Source organism: Enhydra lutris, unplaced genomic scaffold (assembly GCF_002288905.1).
Source record: "Enhydra lutris kenyoni isolate GAN:26980312 unplaced genomic scaffold, ASM228890v2 scaffoldscaffold88, whole genome shotgun sequence".
Taxonomy (NCBI): Eukaryota; Metazoa; Chordata; class Mammalia; order Carnivora; family Mustelidae; genus Enhydra; species Enhydra lutris.
Genome location: NW_019154172.1, coordinates 2,274,509 through 2,291,884, shown reverse-complemented (window position 1 = coordinate 2,291,884; position 17,376 = coordinate 2,274,509). Strand labels below are relative to the sequence as shown.

At 44.7% G+C, this 17,376-nt stretch overlaps 1 protein-coding gene across 5 annotated transcripts in view; it reads left to right on the top strand.

Annotated features, from left to right (window-relative positions):
• The window catches only part of LOC111161951 (phosphatidylinositol-4-phosphate 5-kinase type 1 alpha), a 39,437-nt gene extending 25,852 nt beyond the window's left edge, over positions 1 to 13,585 (top strand). For 2 of the 5 annotated variants that reach the window (XM_022526033.1, XM_022526034.1), the window contains 8 exons: positions 632 to 931; positions 4,364 to 4,569; positions 5,355 to 5,438; positions 6,272 to 6,320; positions 6,530 to 6,614; positions 7,685 to 7,831; positions 8,029 to 8,158; positions 11,585 to 11,971. In XM_022526033.1, coding sequence (XP_022381741.1) covers positions 632 to 931; positions 4,364 to 4,569; positions 5,355 to 5,438; positions 6,272 to 6,320; positions 6,530 to 6,614; positions 7,685 to 7,831; positions 8,029 to 8,158; positions 11,585 to 11,696 — 1,113 coding nt within the window. In that variant the 3' untranslated portion in view covers positions 11,697 to 11,971. Of the gene's footprint in view, positions 1 to 631; positions 932 to 4,363; positions 4,570 to 5,354; positions 5,439 to 6,271; positions 6,321 to 6,529; positions 6,615 to 7,684; positions 7,832 to 8,028; positions 11,163 to 11,584 lie in introns of those variants that run through there. The other 3 variants (XM_022526035.1, XM_022526036.1, XM_022526032.1) reach the window with 3 other exon arrangements.
• Positions 13,586 to 17,376: the final 3,791 nt, after the last annotated feature.

The window sequence follows — 17,376 nt, the reverse complement described above, 5'->3', positions numbered from 1 at the left end:
ATGACCTGAACTGAAGGCAGGCACTTAACTGACTGAGCCACTCGGGGACCCCATCTGTCTTATTTTAAGTGTTATTTGACTTAGACCATCCTGCCCAAAGTTGAAATTCAGTGATAATTTGTTTTCTGTTCTTAATCTACCTCCTACACTAGGGAATGAAGTTGTTACTTCTACTCCATCTTAACTCTGAGTGACTGCTCTCAGGGCTTCTGGAGAAGTTAGTATTGCTTTGCATCACAGCCACAAGAATATACTATACCAAGGGCTTAGAGTTAAGACTTTTTCAACATGATCTTTTCTTAAGCCTCTCTAAAAGAATACCCATCATATATTGAGTATCCTGACTGATTACTCTGTTGGACAGTTTGTGGCTCCATCAGGTCTGTGGCTCCATTAGTTAAGCATCTGCCTTCGACTTAAGTCATAATCTTTCATCCTTGGTGGTGCTCCAATCACTGAGGTAGATGTATTGGGAAATTGTAAACAAATTTGATGTGGGCTTATGGACAGATAGATTGTACCTGAATCCCATATAGCAGACAGAGGAAAGGGGGTGGCAGCCTTTACCCTTGGGTTTCACTGAAAATCGTCTGACTTGCTCTCCTGCTTCTTTTTACTTTTGTGCTCTCAGAACCTCAACCAGAATCCTCGCACTTTGCTGCCTAAATTCTATGGACTGTACTGTGTGCAGGCAGGTGGTAAGAACATTCGAATTGTGGTGATGAACAATCTCTTACCACGGTCGGTCAAGATGCACATCAAATATGACCTCAAGGGCTCAACCTACAAACGGCGGGCTTCCCAAAAAGAGCGAGAGAAGCCTCTCCCCACCTTTAAAGACCTGGACTTCTTACAAGATATTCCAGATGGTCTTTTTTTGGATGCTGACATGTACAATGCTCTATGTAAGACCCTACAGCGTGACTGTTTGGTGAGTTTATCATATTTTCTTCCCTGTTAAATACCAAAAATCTCAGCCACTAAAACAGCTTATTGTTCTTAAGGTTCAAATCGGTGCAAGATGGGACTTGGTTCCTTAGCTCCATATGTCCCAGACTTCATTTAAAGTAACTTTTGCATTAAGTTATTGCTGAGCCTTTACATTTTGCATTCTGTTATCCTCCCCGACCTGGCTTCATTTTCTTTACCTCTCCTAGGCCTCATAAAAAGCTCCTTATTTTCATACCAGTACCATCATTCCTCAGATCTTGGTCCTGCCTGCCAGATTCAAATTTATATCTTGGAACCTGAGTGCTGCTGAAGGAAATCACACACCTGGGTCTATTCCACCAGCATCTCTACAGGTTGACGCTATCTGGCCTCAGTATTATTCACCACTCTACCTCCTGTTCCTCTCAGCACAGATGTCACATGATTGCAGTCTCCAAACCATTTTCTGACTGCTATCCCCCAGCCTTGTTTCTAAGCAGACTACCCCTCTGTTCTATTACATACCATCCATTTGTCCCCAGTTTATAAACATGTCTACGCTTACCCATCTTTAATCTCCTTTTTGCCCAATGTGATGGCTTCTTACAGGTCACTTTTTCAGAACTGTTTCTTTAGGGTTCTGTTTCACATCTTGCTTCCTTTCCCTTCCCTGGCTTCAGCCTCTATCAGCTGTTTTCTTTCTGGATGTAAGCCAACTTTTATCTCTTCCATCTTAAGGTTAGGAGGATTTTTTTCTTTCTTCTACTTCTTTTTTTGTTTGTTTAAGATTTTTATTTATTTGTCAGAGAGATGACAAGTAGGCAGAGAGGCAGGCGGAGGGGGGAAGCAGGCTCCCTGCTGAGCAGAGAGCCTGATGCAGGGCTCAATCCCAGGACCCTGAGATCATGACCTGAGCTGAATGCAGAGGCTTAACCCACTGAGCCCCCCAGGTGCCCCAAATAAATCTTTTTAAAAAAAGAATCCAGGGACGCCTGGGTGGCTCAGTTGGTTAAGCAGCTGCCTTCGGCTCAGGTCATGATCCCAGCGTCCTGTGGGATCGAGTCCCACATCGGGCTCCTTGCTCGTCAGGGAGCCTGCTTCTCTCTCTGCCTCTGCCTGCCATTCTGTCTGCCTGTGCTCGCTCTCTCTCCCTCTCTCTCTCTGACAAATAAATAAATAAAATCTAAAAAAAAATAATAATAATAAAAAAAAATAAAAAAAGAATCCAGGCTCCTTAATATGACACATCAGGCCTGTCACTGTTTTGCCTCTGTCAACCTCTGTAATCTGCCACACCTGTCCTTTGCATTTTCTGTTTTAGCAGTGCCAAATTATATCTCCCTGCACATAATGTGCTGTTTCATGCTTCCAGGTGTTAGAATATTCCTTCCTTTATTTATTCGGACTTATTTCTAATTTTTCATAAACTTACTTACGTATCACCTCCTGGCCTCCTCCATACTACCAATCGTGCAGTTGCTTCTGTTGTTGCAAGTTTTAGACTGTATTGGATTTATTTTTGCATTTGTTTTCTTTCCTAAATTATAATACTGTTGAGAACAGAAACACTTTTTTTTTTTAAGATTTTATTTATTTACTTGACAGAGATCACAAGCAGGCAGAGAGGCAGGCAGAGAGAGAGAGGTGGAAGCAGGCTCCCTGCTGAGCAGAGAGCCTGATGTGGGGCCGATCCCAGAACCCTGGGATCATGACCCGAGCTGAAGGCAGAGGCCTTAACCCACTGAGCCACCCAGGTGCCCTGAGAACAGAAACTCTTGAGTATCTTTGTATCCCTGTAAACAGGCACAATGCCTGCAGGTGGTAGGGCTTCAGGAAATACTGACCTGAATCAAAGCTGGTCATATAAAGTCCTGCAACAGATTCACTCCATCATGAAATGTACTTTGACCAGACTGTCCTTGTGGATTTTTTTTTTTTTTTAAAGATTTTATTTATTTGTTTGACAGAGATCACAAGTAGGCAGAGAGAGAAGGGGAAGCAGGCTCCCCACTGAGCAGAGAGCCCGATGTGGGGCTCAATCCCAGGACTCTGGGATCATGACCTGAGCCGAAGGCAGAGGCCTTAACCCACTGAGCTACCCAGGCGTCCCTACTTGTGGATTCTTTTTTTTTTTTTCCTTTTTTTTTTTTTTACTTAGGCAGGGGGCAGAGAGAAAGGGAGAGAGAATCTTTTTTTTTTTTTTTTAGATTTAATAGAGATCACAAGTAGTCAGAGAGGCAGGCAGGAGGGAGAGGAGGAAGCAGGTTCCCTGCTAAGCAGAGAGCCCGATGCGGGGCTCGATCCCAGAACCCTGGGATCATGACCTGAGCCGAAGGCAGAGGCTCCAACCCACTGAGCCACTCAGGCGCCCCTCTACTTGTGGATTCTTTACAAATATGTATTCCACGTTCTCTTGAATACAGGGCTCTTTTCACAAAGAGATACAAGGAAAGAACAAAGAGGGTGTTGTGGGCTAGGCAGTGGCCTAATATATATTTACTCAAATAGAACAAAGCTGAGGGGATAGAAATAATGAGTGACTAGAGGAGGTTAATATATTCTTCCCCAGGGAGTAGGAGGAGCAAAGGATAAGCCTATACTTAACCCTGAAAGTCAAGAATAATTGAATCTTGGGCACCTGGCTGGCTCAGTTGGGGGAATGCACAACTCTTGATCTTGTGGTTTTGAGTTTGAGCCCCATGTTGGGTGTAGAGATTACTTGAAAATAAAATCTTTAGGGGCCCTTGGGTGGCGCCGTCAGTTGAGCATCCAACTCTTGGTTTTGGCTCTGCCCCTCTCCCTCCTCCTCCCTGTGTGCCTCTCTCTCACTCTCTGTCTCTCTCTATCTTTGAAATCTTGAAGAAAAAAAAAAAAAAATTTAAAAAAAAAAAAAAAATGAGGGCGCCTGGGTGGCTCAGTTGGTTAAGCGACTGTCTTCGGTTCAGGCCATGAACCCGGAGTCCCAAGATTTAGTCCCACATCTCACTCCTTGCTCAGTGGGGAGTCTGCTCCTCCCTCTGACCCTTCCCTGTCTCATGCTCTCCCTTCCTCTCCCTCTCTTTCTCTCTCTCTCTCAAATAAATAAAATCTTTCTAAAAAGTTAAAAAAAAAAAAAAAAGATGGGGCGCCTGGGTGGCTTAGTGGGTTAAAGCCTCTGCCTTTGGCTCAGGTCATGATACCAGGGTTCTGGGATGGAGCCCCGCATCGGGCTGTCTGTTCAGCGGGGAGCCTGCTTCCTCCTCTTTCTCTGCCTGCCTCTCTGCCTACTTGTGATGTCTGTCAAATAAATAAATAAAATCTTTGGGGGAAAAAAAAGATTAAAAAAAAATAAAGAATAATTGAATCAGGAAAGCTGTGAGATCCTGAAAAAAGTCCTCATACTTCCCAAGGCTCAGAATGTGTTTTTGTTTTTTTTTTTTTTTCCTTCCTTTAGGTGCTGCAGAGCTTTAAGATAATGGACTATAGCCTTTTGATGTCGATCCATAACATAGATCATGCACAAAGAGAGCCCTTAGGCAGTGAAGTGCAATCCTCAGCTGACACTCGCCGACCAGCCCCCCAAAAGGCTCTCTATTCCACAGCTATGGAATCTATCCAGGGCGAGGCTCGGCGAGGTGGCACCATGGAGACTGATGACCAGTGAGTGGGCTCAGGGGCAACAGGGTGGAGAACATAGAGTCATGGTATTTTTTTTCTTGGAGAAAGGGTGCAGCTCCTGGCATAAGAATAACTCCGACTCAGCATTTAAGCTGACAGTATTAACACTTACAAAACTATGGAACTAACCTTAAGAATGTAAAAGGAAAAGAAGAGGTCTTAAGTTGGGGATCTGTAGTACATCTGGGAAGGAGAGCTATTTAAAATTAAAACACCTTTCAAAAAGAATATACTCAGAGCCTTAGACACATGTCTGCCTGTTCTATTAGAACTTCACCAGAAGTAATTTACTATAGGCCGCTTTATGGAAGGTGCCTTTCTCACCATAATGGATCTATCTATCAAGGAAGTATATTTACTGAAGCATCAGAAATGTCTTGTAAGTGGTTTCATTTTTAACGTATCCTTTACTGTGACTCAAGAAGAGTGTCCTAGTGGGTGTGAGTTAAAATATGAAAGTACTGAGGAAGTGCAGAGTTACCTGAGCATTTTCAGTGTTGCTGAGTAGGGGTGACTTTAGATTCTCTTTGGTAGAATTGGGGTCAGAGAGCAGGCGAGTGAGACTTGGAGAGAAAGAGGTTATAATTCATACTCCAGAGTGGCTCTTGGGGTTGGAAGAAGGTTTTCACTCTTCCCCAGCTTACGAAAGATGGGACAGTTATGTTTAGATCTCTGTTCCCTATCCTGATCTGACTCGAGGTGAGGAGAAGCCCTCATGTGCCAGGCCAGGGGTTTTCTTACTGTTTTCTTCTTGTCTTTTGGAACAGTATGGGTGGCATCCCTGCCCGCAACAGTAAAGGGGAAAGGCTGCTGCTTTATATTGGGATCATTGACATTCTCCAGTCTTACAGGTGAGGAGCATATGGATCCCAGATAAGGGGACAGAGTGTTTGCAGATAACCATTCACACATTTCTCCTTTAGCTGGGTTTGTCACTAAATTCTTCCTGAAACAGGAACAGCGGGTTGGATTCTAGTGGCTTACCTCCTTGGGTTTCAGATAGTGGTTTATTTCCTTGATTTTTGCCTGTCTCCCTGGCTTCGCTACCCTGCCACCTTCTGAAACATAACATATACCTCTGTGGAGAGCTGAGTCAGTCCTCAGAAGCACCGGGGTAGAACACACCATCTGTCTGGCTCTTTGTGAAAAACTTGTGAGATGAATCATACTCCACATTGGGGTACAGCTGGAAACATGTTCCTCTTTTCCTCGGAGGAAAAACAAGAGGATCACTGTGTCCTGTGCTATTAACCTATGGAACTGAGGCAGTGAAGTGACAGGGAGAATTTGGAAATGCTAGATCCCAGTTTTACCCCTGTAAACAGGTTTCAACTACTAGTGAAGACTGGACAGACCTTGGTTTACTGTTTCACAGTATTATCATCCGGTTTTAACTCCTGTCTTCCAGGCATGCTCATCTGTCCCTTCACTGTTCCTTTTGCGACAAATGTTCTTATCCCTGATTTGCCAGGGACATATTAAGTTCCCTTTTTCAATAGGGGAGGTAATGAACTTCCCTAGAAACAGCTTTGATCGCTGTCCTGAACGAGTACTACTGTGTCTGTTCTTTAGAAAGCGAGTGTAATAGAGGGAGTGCTTTCTCAGCTTCTTTAACTTCATAAAAGAAATAACTGTCATTCATTTAAAAACTTGGTGACTGTGCGATACACATTTTTCTTGGCAGGTTTGTTAAGAAGTTGGAGCACTCTTGGAAAGCCCTGGTACACGATGGGGTGAGTAACAGTTTGCTAGTGGCTCTCCTCCTGGCTCCTTCAATTGTGATTTGCACCCTCAATTTCTTCTTTCTGTCTTACTTCATTTGTGGGTTCTGCCTTTCTGTTAGGGTCTCAGCCTAGAGGAAAATAGCCCTTGGACTAAATAGCGATCCTCTTGCCGGGCCTTCCCCCTCTTTAACTCTGCAGCCATCTCTTCTGCTCTGTAGGACACCGTATCGGTGCATCGCCCAGGCTTCTATGCTGAACGGTTCCAGCGCTTCATGTGCAACACAGTGTTCAAGAAGATACCCCGTAAGTGGCTTCTACCAGATGACCCCCCAATGACTCCCTTACTCCAGGAGATGGGTGGGCAAGACACCTCTGTCAGGGAACTGCCAGAGCCTCTTCTGCTCCACCCACATCCCATGAGAGCTGCTGCCCGTCTTTATGTCAGTCACTCTGTCTGTCCCAGTGGTTTCCGAGTTGCTGCTTTTCCCCTGGCTCTCCCTTCGTGTGTCATTGAGGTGAGGGGCATTTCTGGGAAATTGGTGGGATTTGGGCAGGGTTGGGGGGGTAGGGAGTGTCATTGTGGGAGCAGGATCCATGCCATAGGCTGAGATAGAGCCAGACTTCTAGACAGAGATAGGCAAGCATATTACCAGTCTTCTGTTTTCTCTTCACATCCCCAGGGCCAAGGAATTCTCAGACTAGGATCAAAGGGTCAGAGAAGCATTTACTGATTGTATTTAGCAGTCGTTCTTACTCTCTTCCCTCAACTTTCTTGGTTGGAAAGTGCCAGTATTCTTCTTTTCCAGCCTTCCAGTGCTGCTGCCATTGGCAGATTTCCAACTCCTTCTTCCCCTCTCCTCATCAGAGGCCTCAGTTGTCCCTCAGTGTGGCAGAGAGGACTTAGGCATGCCAGACAGTATTAAGAAACATGGGAAAATCCCTTCAAAGTCTTTTCAAAGTGGCATATAAGCAAGTGTAAAGTATCATGGTGCTGTGTGCGTGAATGCTACAAGCACGTAGAGTGAAAGGGTCATCTTCGTCAGCTTGAGCTGGAGGATACTGTTAAAGAACAAGGGAGTGACGGAATGGAAGACACCTCATCGGGTGGAAGCAAGCCAAGGAGGTTGTGTGTAGCGGGGCCAAGATATGTATGTGTCTGCTTTCCTCTAGGTTCTCTGCTTTTCAGAGTGAGGTGAACTGAGATGCACACCCTCTCTCTAGTTCATAGAGCCTGTCTTTGTTGACATTAGTCCTTCTTCCCGCTTTGCAGAGCATCTTTGGGTCTGTGTTGGGGATGCTAGCGATTTGTATCTGTGTCTCGATGACGGTTTCTCGGGTGGGTGCTAAGTAGGCTTTCTCTTTCCCTTTTGAAGTGAAGCCCTCTCCTTCCAAAAAGTTTCGGTCTGGCTCATCTTTTTCTCGGCGAGCAGGCCCCAGCGGCAACTCCTGCATTACTTACCAGACATCGGTCTCTGGGGAGCACAAGGCACAAGTGACAACCAAGGCGGAAGTGGAGCCAGGTCAGCGCCAGGGCTGGGGTTCCCATGTGATTGGGGACTCCCTCCCTCCCTCTGAGCCCTAGATTATCTGCCTAGAACCTCTACTCCCCATTCATATCCAGGAAAAGCCAAGTTACACTTTTTTCCCTCTGTATTTCCCCCACCCCGTTTTGTCTTCTTTTTTATTTATTGATTTTCTTCCCTTTTCTTTTTTCCAGGCGTCCACTTCGGTCGTCCTGATGTTTTACCTCAGACTCCACCTTTGGAGAAAATCAGTGAGGTCTCGACTCTTCCTGACCCCTATTTCTCACCTGTAGTTGGAGAGACTTTGCAAATGCAAACTACAAGGTTGGTTCCTTGGCCCCTTTCTTCATGTTCTCCTTTCATCTCTCTCTTCAGGTCCTTGGGAACCTCCATAATTTTGTTTTTTCGAGAGATCATTGTCTTTTGCTCTTCACTAGATTTTTCTGGGTTTACTTTCCTTTAGTTCATCTTTACTGACTTGAAGGAATGTGTCAACATCTCTGCATCTTTAAGGGGTGTGCAGACTATTCTGATAGAATGTGCCCCAACTAACCCTTTATCTCCTGGTGAGTTAGGTGAGAATTCTCAGCTTACTTTGTAAGCCTGGAAAAAGATTCCTGGGCAGGGAAGAAAATGAACAGTGAGTCTTGTAAAAGGATACATTCTAAAGGTTGTGGTTTAATTTTGTTAGATGGTGTGTTGATTATCTAGTCCATCATAATAAATTAACCCAAAACTTAGTGGATTAAAATAACAAACACATATCATAGCTTCTGTGGGTGCAGCTTAGCTGGGTCCTCAGGCTCAAGGTCTTTCATGAGGTGTTAGCCAGGGGCTCCCATCTCATCCGAAGGCTCAACTGAGAGGCTTCACTTCTAAGCTCCTTTATATGCTTGTTGGCAGGGTTCAGTTCCTTGTGGGTTGCTGGACAGTGGGGCCTCCCATGGTTTTTTGCAACATGAGCCTCTCCTTAGGACAACTCAGAACATTGCAGCTGGCCTCCCTCAGAGCGAGCAAGTGAGAGTGCATGCACCTATCCAGAAGCCATAATCTTTTTGTGACCTAATCTCAAAATTGACCTCCTATCACCTGCGCTGCATTCTAGTCACTAAATCTAGCCCACACTCACAAGGAAGGGATTACACAAAGCTGTGAATACCAGGAAGCAGAACTCATAGGGTGCCCCCTAAAAAGCGACCTTTCGCAGTCCATCTTCTGGCACCCAATGCTTCCTGTCCCTCCCTGTGCGAAATGCATTCATTTGCTCCAGTGGTCTTCAAAAGTTTGATCCCATTACAGCAGCCGCTTAAATTCCAGAATTTTGTCATCTGAATTAGGTCTAGGTTTGGAGGAGCTCCCCAGGTACTGTTCCTTGAGTACAGTTGCTCTTAGTCTTTGGACCTGTGAAACTAGAGACAGCTGTTTTCTCCCTACACACCCAACAGACAGTGGTGAGGCAGTAAGTAGATAACACTGAACACATTCCTGTACAAAGAGAAGAGTGAGGGAGGCACAGAGGAGTCACTGGTGCATAGCTAGTCCAAAATCCAGCAATTGTTGAGTTTCTTTGATCAGGTGAAATACAGGGAAAAAGCTTGGGAGTAATTCTCCCATGACTCTTTACTCCACTCTTTGACCTCTTGGTTTTGCTTTCTGGGTGTTCCTTTTTCATGAAAGCCAGAATGTGTTTGCAGCTAGTAGTTTTCTCAGCCTGCTTCCTATTTTGGTGTCCAGCAGTTTCTTCCTTTTACACTGTGTATGCCCCTTTCAGTCCAAGCTGTGAATGTTTCTGCTGTTATAATGCCCTCAAAGATTTTGTGGTCCTCCTGTGAGTCTCAGTAAGATTCAGTCTCCTAGATAAAAGCCACACCCACAGATACCCTCTTCATAAGCCCTGTACTGCTTAGAGATCCTGTTAAGTTGAGAGGATCTGGAAGACTTTAATCTTTTTGAATGGCCTTTTGTATGATTGAGTAGTACTCTAAGGAACCAACTTTGATTTTTCTGAAGTCTTAGAAAATGTTTTATAGTCATACCCTTGGCTTTGTCTCTAGACCGCATTTTCCTGGTAGTGCCCAGGTTTTGTGCTTGCTCATAAGCTGTTTCTTAATTTTAGCATTGTTTGCTATCTGGAGGGACTCAGAATTTTCAAAACCATCAGGTCCTGAAAGTCCTTTTATTTAATAATCCTTCCCTTAATTTTTTTCTTCTCGTTTTACTGTAAGCATTAAGAGGGAACCAGGTCGGTCGGGTGGTGGCGAGGGAGAAGGAACCACGTGGCACCTTTAGCACTTTGTTTAGAATTCTCCTTAGGTAGATCACCCAATCCGTTAGACATGTATTCTGCTTTTCACATAACTGCATATGACATTGTTGCAAAACTTTGTTCCACTACATTACAGGGGTGCCCTTTCTTTCAGTTTCCCATAAGATTTTTCTCACTTTCCGTTGAGCCCACACTGGCAACTCCCTCATCAAGCCTAAGATTCTGCAGTATGTTCATGGCCCTTCTAGACTTTCACTAAAACTCTCCTTAAAGCCCATTTCCCTCTTCCAAAGCCTGTTCCACTTTTTAGTTCAGTAGCACTTTACTTCCACGTTCAAAAATTTATATTATTTATTGTGTAACAAATTACTCTCAATTTGGCAGCTAAAAACTACAACATTTATTATTTCAGATTTTATGTGGCTTGACTCTGTAAGTGTGACTTAACTGGGTGCCACTGGTTCAGGGTCTCTCAGGAGGTTACAGTAAAGCTGTGAGTTAGGGCAGTAGTCTCATCTGGAGGCTTGCCTTGGGGGAGAATCAACTTCTAAGCTCATTTACGTGGTTGTTAGCAAGATTCAGTTCCTTGTAGGCTGTTGGCCTGTGGTCCTCCCTCAGTTCCTTGTCACATGTTCTCTCCATGTGGCAGCTAGCTTCCCTCAGAGCAAACAGTTAGTAAGAGAACTCGAGCCCAAGAGGAAGCTAGGTAGGGTCTTTTTGTAACCTAATCTCAGAATTGATGTTCCATCACCTGGCCTACATTTTGTCCTCTGGAAGAGAGTCAATAAATCCAGCCCCCATTCAAGAGGAGAGAATTACACAATGGCACAAATATCAGGCAGCAGTAATCACTGAGTGCCTACTACACCTAGGAATTGAAGAAAGAAGGGGAGGGTATCAGGAAATATTTTTGTAGTACTCATGAAACTAAATAGTTAATTAAAACAACATGCTTCTAAGTCTGGTAGTTTCTTAGCCTCTTTCTGAATCCTAAGTTGATCCTGAAGTGAAATATGGAGAAGCATTACAAGATTTGACTTGAGAGGATTGTCCTTTCTCTCTCTCTCTTTTTTAAATATTTTTTTTATTTATTTGACAGAGATCGCAAGTAGGCAGAGAGAAAGGAGGAAGCAGGCTCCCCATGGAGCAGAGAGCCCGATGTGGGGCTTGATCCCAGGACCTTGGGATCATGACCCGAGCTGAAGGCAGAGGCTTTAACCCACTGAGCCACCCAGGCGCCCTTTCTCTCTCTCTCTTTTTTTTTTTTTTTTTAATTATTAATAACATATAACGTATTATTTGTTTCAGGGGTACAAGTCTGTGATTCATCAGTCTTACACAATTCACAGCACTCATCATAGCACATACCCTCCCCAATGTCCATCACCCAGCTGCCCCATCCCTCCCACTCCCTCCCTGTCCTTTCTCTTTCTTATCTTCTAATTCTTCTCCTCTCTGCCTCCATTTTTTTTTTCTTCTGCTAGTTCAACCCTCTTGGAAAAGCCTGAAGTTGCAGAATCAGAGTTCACCCATGTGAGTGTCTGGGATGTGGGGGAGGTGAATGCTTGCTTTGAAGGGTATAAAGAGGATTACTGATGAAGTGGAACAGGGAGTTAATTTGCAAGGTTAGAGGGACCAGGTACCCCTTCAATCTTGCCTTTTTAAATTTTGTAGGGACCTTGTACTTGGAAGTGAAGGATGAAATAGAAAACTTAATTTTGCCAGTCAAGCTGGAATGAACTTGAATTCCCTTCCTCCCTCCTCATTTCATACTCCACATCCTTAACCTTATACCCTTACCCTTTCCAGTGAGCAGAAAAATTCAGAAGACCTGGAACAAGATTCTGCCAGGTTGGTGATCCCAAGAAGCCAGCCCTTGCCCCAGCAATGCTGAATTTTCTTCTTCGTGGTCATCACAAAAGGAATATAATGGAGGCTAGGGGAGCTCTCTGCCTCCTTCCTGAAGAAGAACCTCTTCTCCTTCCCCTTCCTTATGAATGGGCACCAGTGCCTCAGACAGTTGAGGACAGCAACATCTTCTCCACTTCTGAGTTAGATGGCACAAGTTTTCAAGGGGCCAGCCTTGGCTTCCACAACTGCATTGTTTTCAAACCCCCATTCTTCCTGCTGGAAGTGGGGTTGCTGGATTTGGTGGTTTTCTTCCTCTTCATCTACCTTTCACCGGGAGCTGGACTCTTAAATTTCCTCAGGCAGACTGGCTGGCACATTATCTCCACCTTCTCACTTTCTCTGGAAGAAGATCCTTGTAATCTCTGTAAAGGTTTTGGGGATAAGGGTGTTAAGCCAACTCCCACCTTCCTTTTTTTTTTTTTTTTTTTTTTTTCCTTAAAAAAAGGAAAAGAAAAACTAGCACACAGCACACAATTTGAAGCCAGTTAGTTTCAAATCAAAACTGCAGAAGTGTCAGGAGAGATGCCTATTTGGGGGCTCCCTCAGAACCCCCTGGTGTTTGAGAAATGGAAGTGTGGAACTGCTTTGCCAGGAGCAGCTCCTCTTTAACTCCTCCTCTCTTGATGAATTTCTTAAGGCTGAAGGAATGGAGAGAGTGGGAACATGGGGTAATCTTTATCCCTTTTGTTGAAACAGTAGGGCAGTCATGGGACCAGAAGATCAGAGCCCTTGTTAAGCAGGACCCTGCTCACTGCCAGGCCATCACAGTTGTTAGTGTTTTGCAATTTGAAATGTATTCTGCTTATTTTTCTAAATACGAAGACTTAAATGAATTTGGATCCTTCTCAAAAGGAGGTTTCTTCCTTGCTCTTCCCACCTTCTCCAACAGTGTTCTGCTTTTCAAGGAGCTGAGGTGGGGAGGGGACACCTCTGTCCCTTTAACAGGCAGTCCGTATCTATGAGGCTAGAGAATATTCACTTAGACTGATGGGGAGCCAGCAGATTCTTGCCTAGGTGAGGTCATTGCTGTGCCACATGCCCTGCCCCTTCTCGTGCAGAGAACTCGGAAATGAGAGCTGTGTAATCTGTCTGTTCCCCCTCTCCAAGAGTTGTGGTTCCCCACCTGATCCTCCTCCTCCTGTCTGGGGGCTAAGGGGGCCTGGCATTTCAGGCAGATTGTTGAATACTGTCCCATCTCCATCCTGCCCGACCTTGATAGTAAGTTAGCCCGTCCCCCAAATAACTGTCTATATTAGACACCCCCAGCCAGTTTCTGGCTGCCTGTCTTTGCTGCCATGTTCTTTTTTACAAGAAGGAAAGAAACAATTCTTGCTATTTTTTTTCATAATTTACTATTTATGATGTATTTAAGTGTTTTATTCAGGACAGAGTTCTGTAGGGAGTGGGAGGGAATATTTGAGGGGGGCTGGGTCTTAGGGAAAGGAATGGGGAATCAACATTTTTATGAAGTGTCACTATTTGCCTCCACTTTGTATTGTTCAGATACGGCAAATGCAATATAAAAGTGATAAATATCTGGTTTTAATGTATTAAACTTTCATCAGTTATTTAGACCTCTTGTTTCTTCCTGATTTCTTTTTCATACACCATCTGCTCCAACCTCGTGTCCCAGCTCGGGCCGTGTTATTTATGTTGTTTCCCTGAGCAAATGCAGCCTCCTCGCCAGTTGCCTTCAGTCTGGTGCAGGCCTGTGCTAGCTTCATTCCCTACCTTCCAGCCACCTCTCCACTTGATCAACTTCACCTTGAAAAGCTGTGAATGAATATGAAGGGATTACTGTTGGTCTGTTGCCTGAGTTGCAACCTACTTTAACTGATGAATCTGGGAATCCAAAGGAGGAAAGGAGGAGGCACAAAAGCTTGAGATCATTTGGCCTTTCCCTCTTTTTCCCTCCCCTGACCTGGTGCTAAGGTGTCACTTTGAAGACCACAGGGACTGTTTCCTTCAGTTGTTTTCCTCTTCTGTGAGGTTGAACTTCGTTATTAGTTAGGCTTTTTTACTTGGATGGGAATCTAGACCAAAGAGCGGGTGCCTGTTCTAAGTCATGTGGGCGGGGAAGTTTGGAGAGAAGCAAGTTAACTAACTAGTGTTCTTTCCACAGCACTATCCCTTATTTTGTTAAGATCATTCTGCGAATATTTCTGCAGCACCTAATGAGCAATTCACTGGGTAGTTGGAGGTCAAAAGAAGTAATTGACCTTCAAGAGTTTACAGGAGGAGCACACACATATTTGTGTATACACAAAGACGTTTTAGATGGATTACAGTTTAGGATTTCAGTTCTCTGAGAGAATGGTACAGAATATATTAGGTGGAAGAAAATTAGAGGTTAGTGTGGACTAGAAGTGTTGGGGAAAGTTGCACATGAACGTATGAGAAGGGTTCTATTTTTAGAACAAGGGAGAACCCACACTGGAACAATGGTGGAGGAGATCTGAGTAAGAATCTTGGCGTAGGTGGAGGTGGAGGCCTCACTGATAGCTAGACTGAGGAATTGTTTGGGGTTTTTTTTAAGATTTTATTTATTTATTTGACAAAGATCACAAGTAGCCAGAGAGGCAGGGAAAGCAGGCTCCCCGCTGAGCAGGGAGCCTGATGCGGGGCTCGACCCAGGACCCTGGGATCATGACCTGAGCCAAAGGCAGAGGCTTAACCCACTGAGCTACCCAGGCACCCCTGAGGAATTGTTTTTTAAGATTTTATTTATTTGAGGGGCGCCTGGGTGGCTCAGTGGTTGGGGCCTCTGCCTTCGGCTCGGGTCATGATCTCGGGGTCCTGGGATCGAGTCCCGCGTCAGGCTCTCTGCTCAGTGGGGAGCCTGCCTCCTCCTGTCTCTCTCTGCCTGCCTCTCTGCCTACTTGTGATCTGTCAAATAAATTAAAAAAAAAATCTTAAAAAAAAAGATTTTATGTATTTGAGTCTGAGCAGGATGGGAGTATGCAGAAGGAGAGGGAGAAGCAGACTCCCCACTGAGTAGGGAGTCTGACCTGGGATTTGGTCCCAGGACCCTGGCATCATGACCTGAGCCAAAGGAGGACATTTAACTGACTGAGCCACCCAGGTGCCCCTAGGCTGAGGAATATTTTATTTTATTTTATTTGACAGATTGAGATAGCGAGAGAAGGAATACAAGCAGGGCTAGTGGGAGAGAAGGAGCCCGATGAAGGGCTCGATCCCAGGCCCTTGGGATCATGACCTGAGCCAAAGGCAGACGCTTAATGACAGCCAACCACGCATTCCAGGAATTTTTTTATTTCAAACTGTAGGAAGTGAGGAGCTGTAGAATGTTTTTTGCCTCTAAGTAGAACATGATCAAAATAATTCAGACTAATCTGTTGACAGAGTTCTGTAAAAATGGATAGAACAAGCAGATTAGACATAATTTAGGTGTGAAGTGGTGTGGGAGGCTGGAGGTGATGATAAAACTATGATACAACAAGTAGTAATTGGAGTGAAGGAGGAACTGGGGATTGTCAAAGTTTTGAATTTGAGTTTAAGCCACTCCTTTAGACTGGATAAGGAGAAAATTCTTTCCCTAACAGGGATTGGATCCGAACATGTTTTAGGCATACGTGGTCTTTCTGCCACCGTTACCTGGTCACTCCCTCTTCAACTTACCCATGCAACTGCTGAGTGTGTGCAGTAAATACCCTCTTACAGTCAGAGGGTCCCTCTAGTGGTGAGCCCCAATCGCTAGCTACTTCTAGAGAGGAACCCTGCAATCCCAATGCAGGTAGGGCCTGCTAGGGGAAGACTGCTGTAACTAGAAGTTAAGGAAACCAAATGAGACCATAAGATAATAAAGCTGGAGGGTCACCTGGGTGACCCTTTGGCATCTGACTTCAGCTCAGGTCACCATCTAGGGATCTTGGGATTGAGCCCAGTGTGGGACTCCCCACTCAGAGAGAGTCTGCTTCTTCCTCTGCCTCTGCCCTAACCCCCTGCTTGTGTTCACTCTGTCAAATAAATGATAAAATCTTAAGAAAATAAAATACATTCAAGATTAAACTGTATTCTTGGGATGCATGGGTGGCTCAGTCTTTAAGTGTCTGGACTCCATGTTCTTAAATACCTTCTTGCCTCAGGACATTTCCACTTGCTCTTTCCCCAGGTATTCTTTGGATCTCTGTTCAAATGAAAGGATTCCTTAATATCCTATTTATATTAAATTCAAACCACATCCAACCCAGTTTATTGTTCTCTGAAGTGATCACCCATTATTTGGGGGGGAAAAAAAAGCGTGTGTGTGTGTGTGTGTGTGTGTGTGTGTGTATTTTTTTTTTTAAGATTTCATTTATTTGTCAGCGCACAAGCAGGGGGACTGGCAGGCAGAGGGAGAAAGCAGGCTCCCTGCTGAGCAAGGAACTCAATGAGGGACTCCATCCCAGGACCCCGGGATCATGACCTGAGCCGAAGGCAGACACTTAATGATTGAGCCATCGAGGCGCCCCTTAACTGAACAGCTTCTGACATAGTGCTAAGGGGACATCTCTGTTCAAAGAAGAGTTCTCCATTCTCCAGGTTAAATTAAATCAATCTTATAGTATCTATTTTTCATTATCTCATTTTTAAAATTTTTTGAAAGATTTTATTTACTTATTTGACAGAGACACAGTGAGAGGGATCACAAGCAGGGGGAGTGGGAGAGGGAGAAGCAGGCTTCCCACTGGGTAAGGAGCCCGAGGCAGGGTTCAATCCCAGGACCCCTGGATCATGACCTGAGCCAAAGGCAGTCGCTTAATGACTGAGCCACTCAGGCCCCCCAACTATCTCATTTTTAGAAAGATTGATTTATTTGAGAGGGAGAGAGTGTATGAGGAGGGGCAGAGGGAGAGAATCTTCAAGCAGACTCCCCGCTGAGTGCAGAGTCTGTCATGAGGCTCGATCCCACAACCTTTGAGATCATGACCTGAGCCAAAGCCAACAGATGGATGCTTAACTGGCCAAGCCATCCAGTGCCCTTATTATCTCATTTTTTAATGGTCACTATATTTTGTATTATTTATAATATCTCCATAGACTTTTTTTTAAGGATTTTATTTATTTATTTGACAAACAGAGATCACAAATAGGCAGAGAGGCAGGCAGAGAGGGGTGGCAGGGTGGGGGGGAAGCAGCCTCCTGCCAAGCAGAGATCCCGATGCAGGGCTCGAAATCCTGAGATCATGACCTGAGATCATGACCTGAGCCAGAGGCAGAGGCTCAACCTACTGAGCCACCCAGGTGCCCCCACAGACTTTTTTTTTTTTTTTTTAAGATTTTATTTAGGGATACCTGGGTGACTCAGTCGTTAAGCATCTGCCTTCATTCAGCTCAGGTCATGATCCCAGGGTTCTGGAATCGA